The sequence below is a fragment of the Cricetulus griseus genome (genome assembly GCF_003668045.3).
Source record: "Cricetulus griseus strain 17A/GY chromosome 1 unlocalized genomic scaffold, alternate assembly CriGri-PICRH-1.0 chr1_0, whole genome shotgun sequence".
Lineage (NCBI taxonomy): Eukaryota > Metazoa > Chordata > Mammalia > Rodentia > Cricetidae > Cricetulus > Cricetulus griseus.
Genome location: NW_023276806.1, coordinates 53,803,579 through 53,829,772, shown reverse-complemented (window position 1 = coordinate 53,829,772; position 26,194 = coordinate 53,803,579). Strand labels below are relative to the sequence as shown.

At 42.3% G+C, this 26,194-nt stretch overlaps 1 protein-coding gene across 3 annotated transcripts in view; it reads left to right on the top strand.

Annotated features, from left to right (window-relative positions):
- The window catches only part of Dennd2c (DENN domain containing 2C), a 74,230-nt gene that overhangs the window by 36,484 nt on the left and 11,552 nt on the right, over positions 1–26,194 (top strand). For 2 of the 3 annotated variants that reach the window (XM_027393826.2, XM_027393827.2), the window contains 12 exons: positions 535–1,524; positions 2,464–2,594; positions 3,152–3,264; positions 4,027–4,197; positions 8,321–8,417; positions 13,534–13,578; positions 15,980–16,167; positions 19,027–19,136; positions 22,067–22,136; positions 22,952–23,029; positions 24,486–24,626; positions 25,677–25,825. In XM_027393826.2, coding sequence (XP_027249627.1) covers positions 716–1,524; positions 2,464–2,594; positions 3,152–3,264; positions 4,027–4,197; positions 8,321–8,417; positions 13,534–13,578; positions 15,980–16,167; positions 19,027–19,136; positions 22,067–22,136; positions 22,952–23,029; positions 24,486–24,626; positions 25,677–25,825 — 2,102 coding nt within the window. In that variant the 5' untranslated portion in view covers positions 535–715. Of the gene's footprint in view, positions 1–534; positions 1,525–2,463; positions 2,595–3,151; positions 3,265–4,026; positions 4,198–8,320; positions 8,418–13,533; positions 13,583–15,979; positions 16,168–19,026; positions 19,137–22,066; positions 22,137–22,951; positions 23,030–24,485; positions 24,627–25,676; positions 25,826–26,194 lie in introns of those variants that run through there. The other variant, XM_027393828.2, reaches the window with a different exon arrangement.

Genomic DNA, 26,194 nt, shown 5'->3' with positions numbered 1-26,194 from the left:
TCTGCTTCTATGTGCTGTTTTTGTTTGTTTTGAGACAGGATCTCACTGTGTAGCCCTGGCTGTCCTGGAACTCACTATGTAGACCAGACTGACCTGGAACCTACAGAGATCCACTTGCCTCTGCCTCCTGAATGCTGGGATTAAAGGCCTGTACCACTATGCCCAGCCTTATGTGTGATTTTTGTAATATTACATTGGTCTATGTTTCATTAAGAGAGAGGTTCATAAAGAATGGATTTATGGGCTGGAGGTGTACGTTGTTCAGTGATGGAGTGCTTGCTTAGAATACATAAGGCTCTAGTACCATATACACAAAGAAAGAATTCATTCATTACAAAATACCTTATGTATTTTTCCAAAGTATTCAATATAGCAGAGTATTAAAGCTGACAGCTTAAGAAATTACAGGCACATTTTTTTTTTTTTTACAAATTCAATATAAATTGATCATTTAGTGCTATGTGGGCAGTGTTCAGTGCAGTTCAAAGTAAGAAATCATGAAACTATGTTAATATTCCTGTCTCATTTTAATAGGATCATACAGTTGTAGCTGTTTTCAACAAAGATCAGTGATGAAAATTGTTGTTTTCAACAAGATACCTCCAAGTTAAACATGAAAGGAAAATATTGGAATCATTTCTGTTCTGACAAAATAGAGAATACAGCATTTTCCAGCTAACGTGTGATGGCACCTTTCTGAGATTTGTCACTGGTCATGCACCCCACTGGGAACATGGATGTTGGCTTTACTCGGTCCGCTGTTCAGACCCTGTCCCGAAGCCACTGCAAAAACATCAAACAAAAGATATCGCAGTGGGAAGGAAGAGCTAATGGTGTGACTAAGCCAGCTAGGTTTCACCCAAAGGACTTTGGAGTGAGTTATAATAACTGCCACCAAGAGGCTCCTCCACAGAAATGTCCCTCTGGTGATGAAAAGAGCAACTATCAGAATGGGGATTTACCATGGAGTACAGATGCCAAAAGCCATGATCAAAGTGACCATGAAGGTGAGCAGCGAGAGTGTAAAGACGCTCACCCAGCAGAAACTGGACCAGACTCCAACTGGGTGTGTGCTAGGGTCAAACAGATTGAAAGCTTGAGAGATGTCACTGTGGATCCAGAGGCTTCATTACCTCCAGGAAACGTCTATACCTCACAGATACTGTGGAAAAGGATAGAAGCACTTCCCCCAGATAAAGTCTTAAATTTGGCTTTAGCACCTTGTGACTCTACAGAAAAAGTACCAAATTTCAGAGTTCTGGATAGTTCTTATGGAATAACCAAGAGCTTGGAAAATATTTATTGTGAACCCGAGGGGCAAGAATGTGGATCCTCTATAAATCCTTTGCCCAAACCCCGTAGGACATTCAGGTATTTATCTGAATCTGGCAGTGTGCCGTGTAAAGAAAGAAACTGTGACCAAAAGTACTGTGAAAAGAATTCCTGTGTGGAATCATCTTTGGCCTCTTCTCAGGATCCTGAGCCAAAGAAATACGGTGGGAAGATCAGGGGAAGATCCAAAAGGTAAGTCTTTGTCTTACAGGTCATGACTTGTAGTACCTGGTTGTTGAGCTGTTTTCCCCAGCAACCCAAGACTCCTTTCCCACCTTGGAATCCAGGCTTCAGTTGAGCATAGAGATGCTGAAAGCATGGCGGGGAAAAGGAGGGGAAAGCAGGTAACATTCACGACATTCTACTTCCTAGGAGCATCGAGTAGTGACTTCAAGAATTCCTGAGGCTGGGTAGGGTAGTGCATACCATATTCCCATTATGAGGAAGGCTGAGTGAGGCAGGAGGATCACAATTTTGAGGCTAGCCTGAGCTACATAATGACTTAGAAACCAGCTTGGGTTCCATAGCAAGACACTGTCTTATCCCTCCTGCCCAACCACCAAAGAGCTTTTAGATAAGCAGGTCCATTCTTTTACGTTATTTAGGACATGGTGGTCTCAGCCTTATTTTTAATTAAGGAGTAATTCTTGGGACTGAGATGGTTCAACAGGTAAGAGCAATGGCTGCTGTTCCGGGAACCCAGGTGGTATTCCCAGCACCCACACAGCATCTTACAACCATCTCTAAATCCAGTTCCAGGGGATCTGACATTTTGTTCTGGCATCTGTGGGCACCAGGCACACAAGTGTTGTACAGACACCCATGTAGAGCACATGCATATAAAGTAAAAATATTTTTTATTTATTTATTTGTTTATTTATTAGGGTTCTTCAAGGCAGGGTTTCTCTGTGTAGCTTTGGCTGTACTGGAGCTCTGTAGACCAACCAGTCTGGCCTCGAACTCAGAGATATTTACCTGCCTCTGAGTTCTGGGATTAAGGGTGTGCACCATCATCACACCTGACCAGTTTTGTAATTTTGCGCACAAGTCTTTTCAACTCCTGTCTTCTCTTACCATTTAGAGATCTAATTATTTGAAAGCATAACTTTAAAATGTATCTCCTTTCTTAAGGAAATCCTTTGAATTTGAAGATATTCAGCACTTTCGGAACTCACGGAAGATTCATGAAGAACTCGGAAGAAATGCTGGTTCGGCACTTTATTACACACAGTCTGAGGATAATATCTATGAGGATATTATATGTAGGTGTCCATGCTTTGCAGTTAAATTTGATGTGTATTTGGTGATGCCCCTCATTGTACAATGGTCTTTTACTGTCAGACATATCTTGTTTTGACTTTGTTTTTGTTTTGGTTTTGGTTTTTGGGACAGGGTTTCTCTGTAGTTTGGAGACTGTCCTGGAACTCTCTTTGAAGACCAGGCTGTCCTTGAATTCACGGAGATCCGCCTGCCTCTGCCTCCAGAGTGCTGGGATTAAAGGCATGCACCACCACTGCTCGGCTTAACTTCGTTTCTCTAATGTGGAAACATTTGGTGTATAAATTTTTTTCATTATTAGTGAATTTTTCAACTAGTATAATGGATGATCCATTTGAGAAGTAAATGTTTACAGTATAGTGTTTTGAAAGTTCTTTACCTTGGCTGAACATTGGAGTGATGTATAAACTTAAAATGCCATTGCTCTTACAACCTTACATCCTCACAAGAACCTAGAAGAAAATCATTCCGTTCTTTAGCAGATGGCCACTGTTCCCACTTAATTGTTTTCCTCTAAGCAGTGTTCATTTGACTTTTAAAGATCCAGCCAAGGAGAATCCCTATGAAGATATTCCAGTGCAGCCATTTCCCATTTGGAGATCTCCTTCAGCATGGAGGCTGCCCCCTGCTAAGATGGCCTTCAGAGCACCCAAGGTACAGCAGGGGCTTGGCTGAATATATCACTTCCTGTCCATATAAAAGTTGTGGTCGTTGAACTGGGGCCCAAACTATGAGGCACTGAAATGTAGATTTTTGTTGTCAGTGGGAGTGTTTGGTTTTGTTTTAGAGATTGGTTGTGCAAGTTTCTTTTTAAAATTGCTTTGCTTTGCTATTGGTTGGTTAATCTTAGTGTCTGAAAAATGACAGCATGTGAGTGCAAAGGCCATGTGCCGTGTGTTCAGAGCCAAGGCTGCAGTGACATCACACCATGCAGCACACGTGAGCACTGCCAAAAACCACCCCAGATTCTTCATGGCCCGGATTTAAATTAATTTATGGTTGTTGGTGTTCAAAAACTTTTTGCTGTTGCTGAGTTTTTATGACTCCCCCATCGAGTTACATTATCAAGTCAGGAACCATGGTTTGAGTAGCTGGGCTTTAGACAGGCCATGAACTTTTCAGTTCTCTGTGGTTCCTGTCAGCCTGTGGCCTCAATTACTCACCAACTCCCTGAAAGCTTCCTTTGAGTTGGTGGAGATGATGCACTGTTATCCCTCGGGAATCAGGTTATGTCACAGGGTAGAACTTTGGATTAGGAAATGGAGAAGCTGCTTTACCAAGCTGAGAAGCAATTGCAGAATCCCTGTTTGGGATGGGTTTAAAGGAAAGATAGGCATTTGTGGGTAGCTTTGACTTTCTATGAAAGCATAGTCATTACTAAAGACGACCTCATTTTAACCGTATGTCTCATTTTAGCTTCCTCCCAAACCCCAGTTCCTTCAGCGGAAGACTATGGAACTGAAGAACTCTCAAGCATATTTGCGATCAAAGCTCACGAAGGACACCACTTTGCCTGTAACGTTAACTGAATGGAAGCTTTTCCGAGCTGGAGAAGTGGCTAACAGGAAAAAGAGAAATCTCCCAAGGGTAGGAGTCCAATACATTCAGTCTTGAAATTTTACCCCAGCATTTTAGTAAAGGAGAATAAATAAATGTTAGAAAAGGATGGAATAATAGGCTAGACCTTACCTGCTGGAATTAGACCTGGAAAGTAGCCTTGAGTTTTGAGTTTTTGCCCATGCAAGAAATTACACAAATGGCTTTTGACGTTCTTTGTGGATTAGAACTTGACATCAGATGGAGGGCTTCACTTCAGTTACCTTGACTCTTGTTGAAAATCAGCTGCCTATCTATCTCAAGGAAATGCCAGAGTCAAACAAAAGGGGAGTCTGTTTATTCCCATTCATTTCTTGTGCCAGAGTTTACAGATTTTCAGTAATGATGCCATTTATTAGTATCACAATGTCCATTCAGAGGTGGGTGAAAGGAAACCAGACTATAACTTGGTACTGGACATTATCAATAAACATGAAGTAAATGACCTTGCCCTCAAGGGAGGGAAAGCAGTAAGTGCCATTTTTGCCCGGAACTGTTTATAAGCAAAATAATTTTTTAATGAGATTACTTATAGCCATATCTTCTTTTGAGAAAGACATTTATGAGGTTATGTGAAAATATTTTTAAACTGTATGTTTAATTAAGATATTTTCAGGGCCGGGCGGTGGTGGCGCACGCCTTTAATCCCAGCACTCGGGAGGCAGAAGCAGGCGGATCTCTGTGAGTTTGAGACCAGTCTGGTCTACAAGAGCTAGTTCCAGGACAGTCTCCAAAGCCACAGAAAAACCCTGTCTCAAAAAAAAAAAAAAAAGATATTTTCAGGATTGACACAGTAGCAGGTAATATTCATAATTAAGAAATCAGGTCATTGAAATATTTTTCCTCCCATAATGCCACGTGAATTAGCTCAAATATTCATTTAGCACATGCATTTTGTACCTCACTTTAACATTAAAGAAAAATCACAGCTGATTCTTGCTTAGTGACGGCTGATTGGCTCCTTGAAACTCTTGTGTTCCAGAATTAATTTAATTCTTCTGGTCTGTTTCCTGCCCTTGCTCTTGGGCAGGCATCCTTCAGGAGCTTTCTCCTCAGGAAGATGGCACCCCCACACGCCTCCCGTGTGAATCCAGAACAGACTTCTAAGGAATTCCTGCTTAAGATTTATTTCTAACCCTTGAAATGGCTTTAGCAGCTCTTTAGGAATTTCGGACAGTAGGGTGAAATGAGACTGGAGAGCTGGGGTGTGGCTCAGTGTTAGAGCAGTTGTCCCATCTGTGGGACCCTGGATCCAGTCTTCTGCATCACAAAAGAACAAGAAAGAGAAAGCTGATGAGTCTGCAGGGCCGGTTCCTTCTTCCAGTGCTTCCTGCAGTCACCTTCCGGATGTGCTGTTTGCAGAGCTGTGGAGTCTGATACCAGAAGCTAATTCACTTTCTTTCTTCCTTCCTTCCTTCCTTTCTTTTCTTTTATCTTTTCTTTCTTTCTTTCTTTCTTTCTTTTCTTTTTTTTTTTTTTTTTTTTTGGTTTGTTTTTGAGACAGGGTTTCTCTGTGTGACTATGACTGTCTTGGATCTTGAGATCTGTAGACCAGGCTGCCTCAAACTCTGCCTCAAGATCCGCCTGCCTTTGCCTCTCCAGTGCTGGGATTAAAGGTGTGCGCCACCACTGCCCGGAACTGGAACTCCTCTAAGGGGTTTGAGAGAAGGCTCAGGTGTTAGGAGCCATATTGCTCTTTCAGAGCACCCAAGTTCATATCCAGCACCTACATGGTTGGTGCAGTTCCCAACCATGTGTAATTCTACTTGCAGAGGATTTAACACTGCTGGCCTTCTCACATGCACAAACCCACAAGTGCTTGCACACATACATTCAAAAATAATAAAAATAAACATTACAAGAAGATATTAAGTCCTTTTAGAATGTCCCAAATGCAATACAAAATTTGTGGGTTTTTTTTTTGTTTGTTTGTTTGTTTGTTTGTATCTTCAGGGACATTCCATAATAAAAGCAGTTTTCATTCACGCCCCCTTTGATGACTCCAGCTGTCCCTGGGAGGGAAATTGCTTTCTGATCTAGTCCATATGCCTGGTCCCCACCCTTCCTTCCTTTCCCTGCTGTGGAAGCCTGTGTGGGATTGCTAGTGCCTTCCCTGGTGCTTTAGTGTTTGTGGCTGGCAAGTAAAACATTGTTCTCTGTCATTTGCTGTCACTCTGTAGTGATTGCTGAAGCTGAAGAGTAGGTGTAGGCTCCTTATCCTAGCTCATAACCAGAATTTTAAGTTGCCATTTAATTTGATATTCCCAGAACAGTAGTTTCCTCCAAAATCTGTGGACATACTTTTGATTTTACTTGTAAATCCATAGTAACATTTTTGCTATCTTAGGTGCTTGTTTGATCCCATAAGTATTTTCTATAGTCCATAGAAATACCTTTCTCTTTTGGATTCTCCTGCTTGTTTTTTGTTTTTTGATTTTTTTTTTTCTGCTTGCTTTCTTGAAAAGGCAACACTGAAGAACACTGGCAATTTTTCACTTGAGTGGCAGCTATAGAAATCCTCAAAGAGAGCAAGTTTGTCTAGAGATGTGAAGACCTGCATGTGTTTTGAAAGACCCCTGGAGGCTCAGGCCCCCAGGATCTCGGCCCAGAACTGCAGCAACCCCAATCACTAGGTGGAGGCAAAAGCTCGATGCAAACTGCAAGAGGCTTTATTGCAGTTGTTTAATGAGCTAACCCGATTAGCTGGGGCCTTTCATCCACCCACCATGGTGGATGGCTAGGGAAAAAGTCCCTGAGAAACCGAGGGACAGAAATCTTATAGGGCAGCGTAAGGGGAGTGTCTAGGAGTACTCACAGGCTCAGGATTGGTGTGCCTCCAGGCTTAGAGGACTTGCCCTGTGTTGATTGGTCAACTGGTAGTTATGGCCCATAGGCCCTCCCAGGGTGGTTGCTATGCTCTGCACGTCATTGCTGTGCACTTGTCCATAAAGCACACCCAGGGTCATAAAGCATAGCACCACCAGCTAACTTCTGATTGGTTCCTTGCCATGAGGCAGGCATCTGACCTCCTAGTGACCAAGGCAAGGTCAGGCAAGCACATGTTAGGCTGTTATGAATGCCAAAACAGGGAGCTGGCCCCTTCAGTTTCTTGATGCTTTTCGCTTATAGTGGACTGCCAGCTTGTTGCCTTTGGCATTGCTAAGTCTACAAAGACACATGAAAACATGAGAACTCCCCTCAACAGTCTGGACTCTGATCATACAGTGCACTTAACAGTTCTGTCTAGGCAGTGTGATAAGTTAAGATGAATACTTAAGCTTGGAACCTTAAGAAAAGAGAAAAGTAGGCACGGAAAGGCTGATCAGCTCCTTGTTGTGAAATGTTTGTTGATGTCACAGCTCTGACTCTTTCTTCTGTGCACCTCTCTCTGTCTGACTTTCTCACCTTTCCCCTAAGATTAGGAAAGAATTCTGAGTAATAAATAGAAACAGCTATTAAAATGACTTAAAAAGTAAATGATCTGATTGCAGTTGCTTGAGGTATAGATTGATGAGTGGAGTGGGAGAAAAGCGTAGTTTTGTATGGAGTAATTTGAGAGTCTCCCATTTTTATGACATCCTAAGATAAGTTGCAGCATTCATACCCACAGTGGCGAGGAGTGTGGTCCTTTTGACAAAAGCTCCATAAGCGTGATCATCTCCTCTTGGGAGAAACTCCTGGGAGCAGAAATAACTAAGCCCCACCCTGCAGTGGGTGACTGTTCCCCTTCCTGCTCTGAGCAAGTGAAAACCTGAGCAAAGTCTTAATCACCGTGGGGAGTTCAGTAGCACATTCCCTGCGTGTTGTGACATGAGGTGACAGAGTCTCCTCAAGATGCTGGACTCATCTTGCATCTTGAAAGGGCAGGGTCCTTAGCACTTTCCTTCCCTGGTTTGTAGACACTCTGAGAACACACATCATCTAATGATACCACTTTAATCCAAAATTGAAAAACGGGAAGGATTTTATTACTCAAAGAGAATTTTACATTAAAAAAACATTTACTCTATTAATACCAGTCTTTCAGAGAACCTTGGTGGTGTGGTATTGACCACCATCTTTGTAATTTTATTATTATACCATCTTTGTAATTTTCTTGTCTTTTTTTTTTCAGCTCGTTTTGAAAATAAATGATACGTTTGAATCTAAGAGAGGGAAGAAGAGGGTAAAGTTACAGCCTTACACTGGAAAAGAAGCACCCTCCTCCAAAGGTAAGAGCCACGTTTACTTATCTGTTTGTAGCATTACTATACATGTTAGTTTCCTACTGCTGGGACCAGCATATCTGGTAGGCACAACTTCAGGATGGGGTGATTTGTTTGGCTCACGGTTTCAGGGGGCTGTGTCCGTCATGTCAATTCACAGTAGCAGGAGCATGCAGCAGACTAGGAAACAGCTAGGAGGAAGCCAGGGCCGGGGTTATATCCTACTTCTATCAGCTAGACCCTCCCTCCTAAAGTTTCCACAGCTGCACAGAATAGTGCCAGCAGCTAGGAGCAAGCATTCAAACCAAACCACAATAGCACATGAAGGAACATTGTTACATAATTTAGTGTCTGATTAGACAGAGTCTCACTTTAGTTCCAATTGGCCTGGAACCCACTATGTATCCCACACTGGTCATGAGCTTGTCATGAGCCTTTTGCTTCAGCCTTCTAGCTTGTGGGATTACAGACATGAGCCGCCACATTCACACTCAGCTCTTCAAGGGCCACCTTCCAATTCCTTCTTATTAATCCCAAGTAAAAAATATTATGTGAGTAAATAAATAAAACAATTATAAACCAATGAGAGTACATTTCTTAAAGTCTGAGTCATTATTTTGTAATTCACTTTAATCTCTTGGTTGTCCTTTTTTGAGATAGTGTCTTGCTCTTTAGCCCAGGCTGGTCAGGAACTTGGACTTCCCCTGCCTCAGCTTCCCAGGTGCTGTGGTACAGACATTCACCACCATGGCCAGCAGACATGTGGTACCCAACTTGTACCACATCTCTGAAGCTCTGTAGCTTATCATGCAGATGGCTAGGTAAAACTAAGAAAGTTGGAATATTCACAACAAATTATAAGCGTTTTCATAATAACTCACGTGAGAAGGGCTGGTGCACACTTGTTGCCCTGGCACTAGGGAGGCTGAGGCAGGAAGATTGAAGTTCCAGGCCAGCCCAGGCTCTCTGGGGAGATGTTATTTCTTACAAACCCCTGTGAGGGCTGGGATGTGGTTTAGATGATGGGCACCTGCCTGCCTCACTCTGTGGCCCTGGGTCCAGCTTCAGCACTACAACAAGACAGCCTCATGAGAGCTTAGCTCAGTTGTCTAAGAGAGAAATATAAAGTTCCTAAGTGAGAAAGTCCTGTCAGAGAACAGGGTTTCTTATTTTTACAGATTCACAAAGAGAAATGTCTTAATTTCATTTATAAGTAGACTCTATGTTGAAACAATTATGTAAAAATGAAATTATCTGGGTTCCAAAGACTGTTCTTACTGAGTAAGACTTGTTTTGATCCAGTCCTGCTAAAAGAATACCACAGTGAACCAGTTGCCATGTTTAATGAGTTTTCCAAGTTTCTTTTCTTTTTCTTCTTTTCATGTGTGATGTGCATGTGTATATGTGTGCGGGTGCACGTGTGTATGTTCCAGTGAAGCCCAAGATGATGAGTTTGTGCTATCATTCTTGTACCTTATTCCTTTGAGGCAGGACCTCTTAATGAAACCCAGAGCTCTCCAATGCAGATAGTCTCACTTGCTAAGTGAGGGATACACACACACACACACACACACACACACACACACACACACACACACACACACACACACACACGACTGTATGTCTGTCTCCACCCTCTGAAGCTAGAGTGACAGGTGGTCTGTCATGACCACCTCCTAGTTTACACCGGTTCTGGGGATCCAGACTTGCCATCCTTTTGCTTGCATGGCAAACACTTTAATTACTGGGCCAGCGCCCTAGCCTATGTTATCCTATTTTCAAAGGGAAATATCTAGACATGTTTCATTCTCCTCTGGGAATGAAATGCCTTTGGCTGTTATTATCAATAACACCTAATATTTATTAAATAAAATAATTGTTTAAAGATTTCATCTCATTTGTAATGCCACATTAAGGTTAGGGGCTAAGACGGGCGGGTGTTGGTGGCGCAGGCCTTTAATCCCAGCACTCGGGAGGCAGAGGCAGGTGGATCTCTGTGAGTTTGAGACCAGCCTGGTCTCCAGAGTGAGGCTCCAAAGCTCTTCAGAGAAACCCTGTCTTGAAAAACCAAAACCAACAACAACAACAACAAAAAGGTTGGGGCTATCCTGTCCACAGCTGGAGAAGATTAGCCAGGAAGTGTGGATTTGAGTTAAGAGCCATCCACATTGAATTTTAGACATTTGTCTCCTCTGTGTTTCCTTATCCCCAGCAAAGGCATCATCAAAGAGCTTCTTGTTAGTATAATTCAGAGCGAGATACAGAAAATGAAAACTGACGCCAGGCATTGTTAGAGTCTTTCTAATGCATTATTATCGATTTTCTAAATCCTGTGCAGCAGATACTATTGATTTGTAGATAAGGAAGTAAATTTTAATCTGAAAATTATATAAAATGCTGGGTTCAGAACAAGTGCTTGCAAAACATTGCCATTGTCCTGGCCCAGGGAAATGCCTTAGCATGTAAAAGTGCTAGCCACGCAAGCCTGAGCTCACATAAAAAGCTGGGTGCTAGAAACTGACTAAATATGTATATTAAAGACAGACTCTCTATATAGCCTTGGCTGCCCTGGAACTCACAATGGAGACTAGGCTGGCCATTTCTGCCTCCCAAGGGCTGGGATTAAAGGTGTGCACCACCATGTCCTCATGAAGCAGACACAGTAGTGCATGCCTGTAACCCCAGCACTCTTACAAGGAGATGGGAGATGAGGAGTCAGGAGAATTGGGCAGTGCTCCCAGACTGCCTAGCTAGCCTGGAGAATACAGTGCTGTAACAAACACCAAGACCCTGTTTCAAAAAACCAAAAACAAAAGGTGAAAAGAAAGAAACAGTTCACAAAAAGTTATTCTTGACCACTCCATGTGTGCTACAGTGTACAAACTCACACACAAAACAAAGTTTTTAATTTAAGTATAAAAAAGTATAAAATAATTGCCATTCAGATTAACAACAGCCTAAAATTGGTAACTACTTTCTACATATAACACTGAGTAGGTTATGTTTTTATGTTTATGATTTGAGATTTTAGTAAATTTTGTGTTTTGAGATGTATCTCTCTGTGTTGATCAAGCTGGCCTCAAACTCTTAGGCTTAAATAATCCTTCTTGTGTGGCCTCTAGAATGTTCCAGATTAGAGGCACCCCATACCTGCTCAGGACAAGGTTCTGAGGACTCACATTTTGCTTTTTTTTAAAAAATTTTATCATTGGGAAAAAATGTTGTCAGCAGCTAAAGTTGTCAACTTTTAGCACCAAAAACAAAAAGTAAGTATCAAAAAGGAACAGTCCCTAGAGTTCTATGACAAACTTGATTTCCTTTGTAGCTTGAAGGAAGTTAGCATTCCCCTAGCTTCTGAGACAGCCTCTCCAGTGAACCTGAGGAGTTTGGATTCTGTCTGAGGAGCTCCTAACTCTGTCAGCACAGCGCTCAGATTTCATCTGTCTGTGCTGTCAGCAACACCTATTGGGCCTGGGTAATTACATGTGGTGCCTGTTCTGCACTTCAGCCCTGGGTCATGAGGCACCTACAACCTGAACATTTCTTAACTTCCAGTCGCAGTCGTTGCAAAAGGAAGCTGAATCTAGGCCAGTGTAAAACTTGTCTCAAACAAAGTAGATTGGACCACCTGGCCTCCACATCTGTGTACACAAATGTTCACACACACACACACACACACACACACACACACACACACACACACACACACACAGAGAGAGAGAGAGAGAGAGAGAGAGAGAGAGAGAGAGAGAGAGAACAAGCACATATGTATACACATGTACACATGTTATGGAATATTATTTATCTAGGCAAAGATGTGTTACATTTTTTATGCTGTATTTGTTTAACAATGTGTAAGGATGTGTGTTTAATTATGTAAAGATGTATTGCATTTGTTTCACCTTGCCTGCCTAAGGCACCTGATTGACTTAATAAAGAGCTGAACTGCCGATAGCTAGGCAGAGAAAGGATAGGCATGGCTGGCAGGCAGAGAGAAAAGGAGGAGAAATCTAGGCTCAGGAAGAACGAGAGACAGAGGAGAGAACGAGGGGGGCAGCCAGGCAGCTGCCAGCCTGAGACACAAGAAGCAGTGAAAGTAAGATATAAAGCAGGAAAGAAAAGTAAAAAGTCACGAGACAAAAAGCAGATTAAGAGAAACAGGTTAATTTATGTTACAAGAGCTAGCCAGAAATGAGCCTAAGCTAGGTTGAGCATTCAAAACTAATAATAAGTCTCCATGTAATGATTTGGGAGCTGGTTGGTAGGTAGCCCAAAGAAAAAGAAAGCCTGGTACATATACACATGTAAGAAAAAGAGCACATGGCAGAAAAATGGTAAATGGTTAGGAACAGGCAATTCACATAAAAGATATACAATTTATTGATAAATATGAAACTTTCCCAAGTTCATAATGAAAATAAATAAATTAAAACAATAAATAAGAGAATACATTTTAAACATTAGCAGAAAATTATTAATCTACTTGATGAAGATTATGGGAAAGTATATTCAAATGTTGTTTGCAGAAACAGGCTATTACCAATTGTCTTCAAGATAATTTGGCAATAGCTATAAAACCGTTTTATTTTAGTTTTTTGAGACAGGGTCTCACTCTGTAGCTGTAGCTCATGCTACATATATATAGTAGCTTGGTGCATCATAGTGCCTTCATCGTTCGCTTGCTTCATTCCAGCACACAAACTCCAGTCCCAAATGTCTTCCCAAGAACTAGGTTAAGTACAGTGTTGAAGTACTGGGAGAGAGAGCCATACTTGAATAACTTTCATTTATGTGTTGTTATAATTGCTGTATTTTGACACTGGTTATTAATCTCTTACTGTGTTTAATTTATAAATGCTCTTACAGACTTACACATAGCAAAATCCCCGAAGCTATGTAGGGTTCAATCCTGTCTGTTTCAGATCCTCTCCAGACAGGGAGGCTCTCCTGTTTTGTCCTATGCTCTCTTTCAACAGCTGTGCTAATTTGACCTTTAATAACTTTACCCTCATCCCTCACTCAAGGTCCCAGACTGTGGCACTTTCCCATTGTTCTCATCCTCACGTGCTTCCTACTAGTAGACAATACAAACGGAAACTCTGCCTCTCTTCCTTTTTTCCAGGTGAAACCAGTGGGAACGAGAGTGATGGCGAGTACCTGCCAAAGAGTGAGTGAGTCAGCGGGCTGCTCCCCTCCATCACCCTGGCTTCGGGTGGAGGACCACCTGCCTTTGTGATTAAGCGTGCTTTTCCTCGTGTGAAGTTCACTCTGTAGGCCATTGCTTCATTCTCAGGCACTGTTGAGATTTTCGGAGCTAAATAGTATATTCAGCTGTTTGACAACATGACAAATCTCTCTTAGTGGAGTGAGGTAAACCAGGATGGCTCTGAGCTCGAGTTCTGTAGGGAGCAGGGCAGCACCGCATGTCCAGACATGTGCAGTTTATAGCAGCCAAGAGTGTGAGTCACCCTCATTGATAAGTACTTAGCCCAAAATAGCTGATTTTTCTCTAGTAACCCAAGGGTAACTCTTAAGTGTGTTTTCTATCTCTGCCATTAAGAAAGGAGATAGATATTTACATGTAGGTACTTTTAGTCCAAATTATTATGTGGTTCATATCGGGGTTTGGGATCCATGTACTTCTGACTCTTACGTGTACAGGCACTTAATAAATTGTCACAACAGGTTTTGTTTTAGTTCTTGTTTAACTGGCTGACATAACAGCAACACGAAGAACAGGAGTCACAGGTTATCAAAGCCGAGTGGAGGGCTGCCCTAACACTAATCTCATGAGTAATAGCCTTGTGCTCCTCTGCTGGCCTAAATTGCTCCAGGTTTTGGATTTTGTAGTCTGACTAAAGATGAAACTTAGAGCGTCATGGGGTTCAGCACTGATGTGTAAGGATGAGTAATTTATTGCAGTTGCTAATGAGAAGCAAGACCCAATGTGTCTTGACTTGAACTCAGCCCTTTGGAGGGTCAGCTCACCTTTTCCCAGAATGTCCAGGAAACTGGGTGTTTCTAGGGAACCATCCCTGGTTGTAGTTTTTAAAGAATTCTTAACATTTTGATCCACAGTGTAACTTATTTCATGGCAAAAGTCATCATGTCTGGGGGAGGAGATGACAGTCTCAATATGGTTGTGATTTCATTTTTCTGATGGCCAAAAAGGATGAGCATTCTTTCACAAACTTTTTGGCCCTACGTGTCTCTTGGTTTGAAAAGTTTGTGTTTGGTCTGTTGCCTGTTTAACAGCTGAACTGTTATCTGCTTTGTTGGTTTTTTTATGTCCTAGCTGTTAATCATCAGATGAATATTTGGCAGAGCTTTTCTGCTCACTGGTTGTCTTTTTTTCTTCTTCTTCTTTTGCTGCTCAGACACTTTTTAAATTCTTGCAGTCCCCTTTATCCATTCTTGCTCTTGCTTCCTTAGTCATCCGTGTCCTATTCAACACACATTGTCTGTGTTTTGAGGTGTTTTCCCTGTGACTTTGTCTAGCAGGTTCAGATTCTGTCTTGCATTAAGATCTTTGATCCATTTGAATAGTTTTCATAGAGTGATAGGGGTCTAGTTTCAACCTTTCCCAGCATCATTTATTAAAGAGGTTACTGCCTCCCCATGTGTATTTTAGTGCCTTTGTCAAGAATCAGGTGGTTAAACTGGGCGTTGGTGTCGCACACCTTTAATCCCAGCACTTGGGAGGCAGAGGCCGGCGGATATCTGTGAGTTCGAGGCCAATCTGTTCTACAGAGTAAGTTCCAGGGCAACCTCCAAAGCCAGAGCAAATCCCTGTCTAGAAACTCCCCCCCCCCAAAAAAAAAAAAGAATCAGGTGGTTGTAGCTTCCTGGCTTTATTGTTATATCTTTTGTTCCCGAGGTCTACATGATTAGTTTTCAAATTTTAGATTTATTTTATTATTTTTAATTATGTGTTATCAGTGTGGGAGTATGAGCATGTGAGTTCAGGTGCTTGCAGAGACCAGAGGTGTCAGATGCCCCTGGAGCTGCCGTTACAGGCAGTTTTGAGCCACCTGATATGGTGGTGGGAACCAAACTTGGGTCCTCTGGAAGAACAGTACTCGATGTTAACCACTGAGCCGTCTTTTAGAAATCCATGCTGATGAGAAGGTAAAAGAATGGTTCTTTAATATGAGGTTGGCTTGGGTTTTGATTTGCCTGCCTGTGTTTAGTCTCTGTGTAGGACTCAGTTTTCTGTTAAATCCTCTCCTCTTCCATACTTTCACAGCATCACAAGAAATGGCATCTATTGTCAGTCTAGTATTTTTTCCTGGACATCTTGTGTGCGTCCTGGTGCAATGCCATGTAGGCTGTCTGTAACACATACATGGAGTGTGTGTTATAGACATACAGTACGTCAACTTAGGATGTCAGTCTTGCTGCTTGCCCCCTGTTCACTGTCTTTTCACATGTCATAACCCAAACATGAATATTTGTGTACTTATCTGCGTTCATCCAACAAATGACCACAGAAGATTCTCCTCGTGAGTGCTGTGACTTGTGGGTTAGAGGGCAGGGCACAGGGAACCTGACCTGTGACCTCCTTGCAGATCGCCACAAGCGCTTAGCACAGCTGCTGCAGCCCTCCAAGAGGAACCCCCACTACCAGACCTTGGAGCGGGATCTTATCGAACTGCAGGAACAGCAGCTCTTTGAACTCTTCGTGGTGGTTTCTCTGCAGAAGAAGCCATCGGGGACAAACTACGTTCCCCAGGTCATACAGCAGTTCCCTAGCAAGGTAGGTACAAGGTGGCCAGCAAGCCCTGGAAGGTTCCTCTTGTTAGTGTTGTCTCTGACAGTTTTTACCAACGCTGACACAGGATCTTACCCAAGTTTTCCTTGGGTAATCCTCCTGCTTCAGCTTCCTAAGTGCTGGGAGCCACTAGGTCCAGCCTAGCTGTTACTTACACTGTTCTTGGGTTTGCTCTGCCTGTCTCACAAAGGCGCCCCTTCATTCAGTCAGCTGTTACAGCATTTACTGTCTGTGGGTCTGCACTTGACCCCTGTGAACTCTGGGCAGTGTGACATTAAATAGCAAATAAAGCCATTGCAGGTTTATAGACTACATATGAAAGGAGAAAGTTTTACATTTTAGTCTGTTTAGTTTTGTTTGTTTACCTGCTTTTGTTTGTTTTTTTGTTTTGTTTTTTGTTTTGTTTTGTTTTGTTTTGATTTTTTGAAACCGGGTTTCTCTGTGGCTTTGGAGGCTGTCCTGGAACTAGCTCTTGTAGACCAGGCTGGTCTCGAACTCACAGAGATCCACCTGCCTCTGCCTCCCAAGTGCTGGGATTAAAGGTATGCACCCAGCTTGTCCTGGAATCTAAGAGATGTTTCCTGCATATGTTCCCATTTTTAAAATGGCCTCAACACAGCCAGGTGTGGTAACATGCCTGTAATTCCAGCTCTTAGGAGGTAGAGGCAGAAGCATCAGGAGTCTGAGGCCAACCTAGGCTATGTAGTAAGACTGTTTCTTAGAAGAACCAGGGGAAGGAAAGGGGACAACCTTAGCAACATCCAACAGTGAGTAACTATAGAAATAAAATTTCTCATAAAATTCTTCAGTGTCACCTAGCAGTGCTATGTCTCCACAATTCCTGGTGAAATACTATCATAGTCTGAATAAATATCCTTGAGTAATATATCTAGAGGAACTTTTTGATTTTTTTTTCTTTTAAATTCTTACACTGTAGTCTAGGTTAGCCTTCAACTCAAATGTGCAGTGGGCTGGGTCTGACCTCGTGCCTCTGCCTCAGTCTCCCAAGTATTAGGAACACACACACACACACACACACACACACACGGGGGGGGGGGGCCGCAGAGAGAGTGTTTTAATTAATTTTATAGCAAAGCTAAGCTTGAATTAATAGGTAGAGTACCAGAAAAGGACTCAACAGATGAATCAAGAATGCCTCCAATGGGGCTGGAAATGTGACTCAGTGGTTAAAAGCAAGCTCTTGCAGAAAACCAGAGTTCAGTTCCCAGCTCCCATGTCAGATGGCACACAACCTCCTGTCATTCCAGTACCCAAGAGTCCAGTGCTCTCTTCTGGCCTCTGCAGACAACTGCAGTCATATGCACATACCTATACAGGGACACACAGGCATACCCATAATTAAAAGTAAAATAAATAAATAAAAAAGAATGCCTCTAAGTAAATTGCTTGCTATTTTTGTGCCTCCGATGCCCATCAATTAGGGGATGAAGTGAGCCCTGTGGGGCCCTGTCTGGATTGTTGTGGAACTCCTTGGCTGAAGATGATTGTGAATACACCATGTTACAACTAATAAAATGTGTTAGGTTCTTTTTTTCACATCCAGTGCTGAGATCAAGGCCACCTGCATGCTAGGCAGGTACTCTGGGAGCTCAACTCTCAGTCCTGATGCTGTCCTGTTGTTTTCAGAGTGGACCATCCCAATGACATAGAATAGGTACATTTTGTTGTTGTTTTGTTTTTCTTTCTTTCTTTCTTTTTTTTTCTTTTTTTTTTTTTTTTTTTTTTTTTTTTTTTTTTTTTTTTTTGAGACAGGGTTTCTTTGTGTAGTTTTGGAGCCTATCCTGGCACTTGCTCTGTAGACCAGGCTGGCCACGAACTCACAGAGATCTACCTGCCTCTGCTTCCCGGGTGCTGGGATTAAAGGTGTGGGTCACCATTGCCCGATTTAGGTGCATATTTATGTTTTTAGTTGTGAGACTTTAATAGCTGAGCCATCTCTCCAACCCTAGTGCATAGTTTTTAAAGAAGGAAATGCACAGAGAGCTTTGGTTAGTTCTCTAAAGAACAATATGCTAATGAGACTTCTGTGCTGTTTCATAGATAGACCTGCTCATTTCTGAAGTTCGTGTCTTCTTTGAACTAAATTTAGACTACATTTTGAAATACGATACCACTTTGTTACTATTTTGAAGCAGGGTCTTATATAGCCCAGGCTAACCTTGAGTTCTCTATGTAGCCAAGGTTGTCCTTGATTTCCTAATTCTCCTGCTCCCACCTCCTAAGAACTGGGGTTATAGGCAGATGACACCATGACTGACTTACACTACACTTTTGTAAGTTTTTCATGCTAAGATTTTACAGGAAGTTGCAAGCCTATAATTAGGTAGCAAAGCTAAGGGAATGATTATATACAGGGTAACATTTAAAAATAGTATCTTTTCTAAATAACATTCATCTGCCTTTTTAAAGCATCCTTGATTATTAACCAGAGAATGCTTTGAGCTATATAATAGAAGGGATTTTTATTTATTCTTAAATTCAATGATTCATAAAACACTGGACTCCCAACAGTTTGACAATCCTGAGTCTAGACCCTCCTCTGGATAGAAAGTTCTTCAGCATTGCCTCTCTTACTATGGATTACAAGGCTTCACCAGTTCGATTCTGTGTCATGTCAAATGGGATTCTTTGTTCTCAGCACTGGTCCTCAATGCACAGTAGTGATTTTTAGTCTTCTCCTTCTGTACTGTTCAGAAGGAAGCCACATTGAGGGAAACCTCACAGGACCCATTAGGCTTCCCTGAGACCAGACTGAGGTTTTGTTTTTTTAATTTCTGTTCCCTGTTCTCCTAGGTTGATGTTTTGTGGTGTTATCTTTTTTAGGGTGACAATGGCTATAAGCAATCCAAAGATACTGAAGAGAGGCTCAAAGTCATCCCCAGATTTTGTTTTCCTGATTCAAAGGACTGGGTGCCAACTTCGGAATTCAAGAGGTAAGTCGGCTCCTTCTGATTTCAGTTTGCTGAAGCTATCCATAGAATCGTAGTTGGGTAGAGTCAGGAGTAAAGCTGCATGAATGACCATGAACAGATTGAGCTGCGGTAGACTGAGCTAGGGCAGAATTTGTGTTTCCTATGAGGGCTCAGGAAAGAGGCACACAAGTTTGTGCATCTCCTTAGTTCATCAGTTCTGCAGAGCAAAATGCGTCCACATCACCTGCAGTAAAAATGGCCTGAAGTTGGTGGGTGGAGGGGAGGGAGGACACTACACTTGTACCTTGGGGGTTAAACCTAGAAACAGCAAAACAGAACAATTTCCATCATCTTATTTCTCCTTCAAGTCGATAGAAGAAGCCACAGTCTGGATTCAGTGTTCCCTTGTGGTCCTTGTACAGAGGATTGTGTGGGCCTAGAGGGATGGCTCAGTAGCTAAGACCAAGTACTACTCTTGCAGAGGACCTGAGTTTGGTTCTCAGTCCAGTGTCCCACAGTTGCCTGAATCCCAATTCTCCAAGGGCATCCATATTCACGTGTGTGTATTAAAAATAATAAAAATAAATCTTTAAAAAGGAATTTATTTAAGGTATCTAGAGGAAAATACCAGTTTTAGTTTCTAGAAAAATTATCACTTCCAAATCCTACTTTTGTTCTGTTTGTTTGTTTGTTTGTTTGTTTGTTTTTTGAGACTGAAAATGTCGCCCTGTCTGGCCCAGAACTTGATACGTAGACCAGGGTGGCTTCAAACTCCCAGAGATCCACTAGCCTATGCCTCCCGAATGCTAGCATTAGAGGTGTGCATCACCACACCTGCCTCAAATCCTGCTTTTGTAAATAGGTGTCTTCTTTATTCACACCATAATCCGGGTATATTAAAACAAATCTGTGCTCTTAGTTACTCAGGGGTCCTAAGACAAGGGTGTTACTTGAGCCCAAGAGTTGAAAGCCAGGCTGGGAAACAGTGAGACTGTGTAAAAAACAAACATGTAAGGGGTAGAAGAGATGGCTCAGTGGTTAAGACCACTGACTGGTCTTCCAGAGGACAAAGTTTGAATTCTCAGCACCCACACAGCAGTTTGCAACCAGCTGTAACTCTAGGCCCAGAGGATCTGATGCTCTCTTCTGGTCTGGCCTCCATGGGCACTGCACAGATGTGGTGCACAGACACTGAATCCGACAAAACATGATACACATAAAAAATATAAATAAGCAAGGGATACTGCATTGTAATTGTTAACTATGCCTTTTAGGTGAAGAAGCTTGTGTAACTGAACCATGTCATGTGTTGATGACCTATTAGATGATAGTCTCAGCTATTGCTCTAACAGTCCCGCCTCACCTCTAGCCTTAGCTGCAGCCTCACATAACCAGTTGAGCCTGCTTACAGCTCTCCATCCTCAGCTGTCAGTGTTGATGCTTTGTGTTGTCACTTGCACTGCTAGCTGTGCATGAGTCCCTCCTGTTGGCCTGCTCCATGGTTGGCTGCTTCCTCCTGCAGAGTGTGTGCTCTAGAGTATTTAGGAAATGCTGAAGAAATAAAAAGCAAAGGTGGTCTGATTGCTCAGGAGTCAGCACTGTAAACACTCCTTCCCATTAGTTTTTTGATCACATTTGAATACAGATTCCTCAGTGCTGCATAGATGGCCTAGAGGAAAAAGAGCACTTGCTGCTCTTGCACAGGACCTAGGTTTGACTCCAGCACCCCTACAGCAGCTCACAACCAACTAACATTCCAGTCTCAGAGGATCCAAGGCTGTTTTGGTCTCTGTGGACACTGTACACAGTGGTGCACAGACATGTATGTAGGCCGAACACTCATACACACAGAAAATAAAAATACATTTAAATATTGATTCATTATTCAAATTTGAGGGGTTTTAGTTTTAAGTGAGTTTCTTTTGGAGGAATTTTATAAGTTGATTTTTGTTGTTGTTGTTGTTTTGCTTTGGTGTGGGTTTTTTGTCTGTTTGATTGTTTTTTGGTTTTTTGAGACAGGGTTTCTCTGTGTAGCCTTGGCTGTCCTGGAACTCACTTTGTATACCAGGCTGGACTTTGAACTCACAGAGATCCACCTGTCTCTGCCTCCCAAGTGCTGTGATCAAAGGTATGCACCACCACACCCAGCTGTGATATTTATTTTTGGCCCATGTTTATAATGAGGAGTTAATATTTCTCCTGTTGATTTATATATATTAAGTATATAATCTGGCTGGGTAGTGATGGTGAGTTTGGTCTACAGGATAGCTGGGGCTACACAGACAAGCCCTGTCTCAAACAACAACAAAAAGGGTATAACCCTTTTCCTATCTTTGTGTATGTATGAAACAGAATTGTCATGCATGTTCACATGAGGAAGTTAAAGGACAACGTGGCTCAGTCCTTGCCTCTGCCTTGTTTGAGACAGGGCCTCTTATTTTCCAGTTTGTGTCAAGCTAGCTGGTCTTAGAACTTGTGGGGTTCTCCTGTCTCTGCCTCCCATCTCACTGTAGAAATGCTAAGATTGCAGACACATGCTATTGCATCTAGCTTTGTGTAGACGTGTGGGTCTGTATCCAGTTCATGCTTATGCAGCAAGCACTTTCTCCCATCAGCCATCTCCCAGCCCAGGATGTAGTCTTTCTTCTATCACTGTCCCATATGGCCTCTCAGAAGCAAACAGGAGAATTTGCAAGGGAGAAATGATATAAAATCCTTGATAGCTTGATTACCTATATGTTTGGCTAAATTAGATGCTCAACAAAAGGGGGCAGCAATACCAACAGCTTTTCCCATACCCACTCACTTACCCCAGGACAAGGGTACTCTATGAGAATATGACTTGAAATAAATGGCTGTTTCTACTTCCTCTTAGATCATAGAGTGTCTCCTTTTGCTTGTTCTATGAATAATGTCTCACCCAGCTGTTTTTTCTTTTCTTTTGTTTTCAGTGAAACATTCTCCTTCGTGTTGACTGGTGAAGATGGAAGTCGGTGGTTTGGTTACTGTAAGAAGCTTTTGGTGAGTACCAGATTGATGCCAGAGTCAATCAAGGAACAAGGAGGGCCACAAGGGACTTGAGAAGCACTGTCTCTACATGACTTCAAGGCCTACTTAATTATGTGAACATCCAAGAACCTGCTTTAGGGCTGGGCATGGCTCAGTGGTTAATAACAATGGTTGGTCTTCCAGAGGACCCAGGTTCGACTCCCAGCACCCATGGGGAATGTGGCTCACAGCTGACTGTAACTCCAGTCCCAGGGGATCTGATGCCTTCTTTTGGCACTTCACAGGCACTGCACACACATGGTGCACAGACATACATGCAGGCAAAAACCTATATACATAAAACAAAAATAAAGCTTTTAAAAAGAAGCTCTGTTAGTTTACATAGCAAGATCGGGGTGAAAGTCAGAATAGAAAGACTGTGGGTTTCACTCGGTTGTTTCTTTGCAATAGAGAAAGGGACTTGTGACATAGAGATTGAGTGTCAGTGTGGCACATTGGACGGATGCAGTCCAGAGAGCCAGTGGAGGGAGCTGAGTTCCTCACCACCTGTTTTGGGTGTCACTTCCTATTTAGGCAATAAGCCTGAGTAAACCATGCTTTCCTCCTGGGAACCTCCCCTGCCTTTATGTGCTCTCTGAGGAGGAAAGCCTCATTCCTGCTGACTGAACTAAAGAAGCCTGAGCACACCTGTAGTCCACCAGCTCTGGTGTCTGAAGAGCATTACTTGAGCCTGAAGTCTGGGGCAAGCATCAGCCACATAGAGGAGTCTATTAAATATTAATAGTTAAGATTAGTAAACCCTTGCTCTGCTTCGTTTGTTTTTCCAGCCAGAAGGCAAAGGAAAGCGGTTCCCTGAGGTATACTGCATGGTCAGCCGCTTAGGCTGCTTCAATCTCTTCTCAAAGGTGAGTGAAGCGTGGATGTTGGGCAAGAGTTTCTAAGTCTGAGGCAATTTTTCTTGGTGGCAATTTCACTGTAGAATATTGAGTGGCATAAACTTTAACATCCTTCTTGAGGAACGCTCCCATAATTAGGGTAAGAGCCTCAGACTGGGACTTTCAGGAGTGCTCAGCAGGTAAAGGCTGATGACCTGAATTTGACCCTGGGATCCCACATGGAGGAAGGAGAGAAATGAGCCCCACAAGTTGTCCTCTGGCCTGCATATCTGTGCTGTGACAATTGTTATGACCCTCCCCAACGTTTTTTGTTGTTTGTTTGTTTGCTTGTTTTTTTAACACAGTCCTTTATTGATTCTTAGAGAATTTCACATATACCCCAATCCTGCTTATCTCTTAATCCTTCCGTATCCCCTGCAGTGTCTCCCCCAAAAGAACCCTCCAAATTAATTAAAAATGAAACAAACAACAACAAAAACCCCATCCTCACTCCTCTGCCTTACCAGCACATTTTCACCCATCCTGAGGCATTGGCAGCCGTGATGTCATACAGTATACCCTTTGTGCAATCAGCCCCACCTACAAAATGTTCATTGCAATGAGTCATGGGTCTGGTTCAAGGTGTCTCGAATGCAGTCATCCCCCTGATGAATTTAAAATGAAAAACAACCCATAGATATGAAGGCTTAAACTTAGATCCTGATCAGGTTGCCAATGCTGTTCTATTATGGTTTGCTAAAACTCCCAGGTTTGGGTTTTTCCTTTTAAAGATTTATTCATCTTTATTTTTTTGTGTGTGGTGTTTTGCATGCATATGTGTCTGTATACAACATGTATGTATGGTGCCCATAGGGATCAGAAAAGGCATCAAATCCCCAGGAAGAAGAGTTATAACTAGTTGTGAGCTGCTATGTAGGTGCTGGGAATTGAACCTAGGTCTACACTAGTAACAAGTGCTCTTAACCACTGGGTCAACTCTCCAGCCCCCAAAACTGACAGTTTTAAAAGAAAATATACTGAAGCATATCTTGCCTCTTGCTTTTTTTCTAGACCCAACTTGCAGGATATTGCTGTCAGTTTGTGATTTGTGTGTGTATGTGTATACAATGTGTATATTGCCCTTTTGTGAAATGAAACAGATCCCACAATTTTCTGACTTCCACTTGAGCCATGGCATGCCTGAACCTACACACACACACACACAACACACACACACACACAACACACACGGGGGGGGGGGGGAGGAGGGAGAGACAGACAGACAGACAGACAGACAGACAGACAGTAAAAATTGGTTTTGGGTTTTTTTTTTAAGTAGATTCTAAACATAAGTTAACTCAGATAATTTTTGGAGTATAAAGATAGCCTCGGGATGTGTACTTTGAGCTTTTATCAGTTTCTGAACTGAGGCCTTAGTAAATTACTGTGGGGTTTGTTTGTTTGTTGGTGTTTTGTTCCCATGCAGATTCTGGACGAAGTAGAGAAGAGAAGAGAAATGTCTCCAGCCCTTGTTTACCCGTTCATGAGAAGTGTCATGGAAGCCCCTTTCCCAGCTCCCGGGCGTACCATCACAGTTAAAAGCTACCTTCCTGGGGCTGGAGATGGGGTAAGTTAATTCATCTCACTGAGGTTTAGTAGCCACCTAAAAGCAAGCCTTGTATTAATTACTACAGGCACTGTGCACAGAATTTTGGGGGGTTGCCTACTCATAAATAATGACACAGAGACTTACCATTAATTATGAAAGCTCAGCTATAGCTTAGGCTTGTTCCTCACTAGCTCTTACAACTTAAATGAACTCATTCTATCAAGTGGGTTACCTCTCTTCCACCTTGCACCTCTGTTTCATCTCCATGCCTCCTGGCTCCTTTGCACACTTAGGTTCATCTCCTACTTCCTCTCTCTCTGTCCAGAAGTCTTGCCTATACCTCCTGTCTATCTATTGGCCATTTAGTTCTTTATTAAACCAATCACAGCAATTATATCTTCACACAGTGTACAAATACCCTGCAGCAAGCCACAAAATTTCCAGAATCCCATATGTAGGGAGGAATAGTTTTACCTTTTCAAGGTAATATGCTTTATTTCCTTGAAATTCCAAAGAAACATTGAATGAATATGTGAGGTAGTTAATTCTTAGCCCCAGGTTTCCTACCTGACATAGATTGGGTCCCTCTATAGTGACAGTCTCAATATGATAGAGGACACACATGTGTATGTATGTATATGTGTGTGTGTATATATATATATATATGTGTGTGTGTGTGTGTGTGTGTGTGTGTATATATATGTGTGTGTGTGTGTACATAATATATATATATGTATGTATGTATGTATGTATGTATGTATGTATTACCTGAACTTTATTTACAGCAGCTTTATAAACTCTTTGTAGCAGACTGTTTTTTTCCCCAGACAGGGTAACACTATGTTGCTCTGGGTGTCCTGGAACTCTCTGTGTAGACCAGGCTGGCCTTGAACTCATAGAGATCCACCTGCTTCTGTCTCCTGAATACTAGGATAAAAAATGTGTGCCACCACACCTGACCCAAGTGGCAGACCTTTTTCAGACTAGAGAAAAGAGCAAGAAGTTCTATAAATGCTGCTATTGGGTGCTGTCCCACATCCGATCTTCTGATTAGCTCTTGTATTTCAGGCTGTTGAACTCTGCCGACCACTGGATTCACGACTGGAACATGTGGATTTTGAATGTCTTTTCAAGTGCTTGAGTGTGTGTCATCTTATCCGGGTCTGTGCCTCACTCCTATTAGAGCGGAGGGTAATCTTTGTTGCCAATAGCCTAAGGTAAGAAATAAGTGGACTATTAATTACTTCATGCCGGTGTTTGGCCTATGTTTACTTTTTTACAATGGGACTATATTTAAAATCTCTAGAACTGGAGCTGGAAAGCTGGCTCAGTGATTAGAGCACTTGTTGCTCTTGCAAAGGACCCAGGTTTAGTTCCTAACACACCCAAAGATGACAGAAATTGTAAAGACTTGTGTGTAAAATTGCAAAGATGGCTAGTTGTAGTGGTGTACAACTTTAATCCCAATACTCAGGAGGCAGAGGCAGGCAGATCTCTGTGAGTTCAAGGCCAGCCAAGGCTACAGAGACCCTGACTCAAAACAAACAAAAAAATCAGCATTGCTTTTTTTATGTGAACATTTTTTT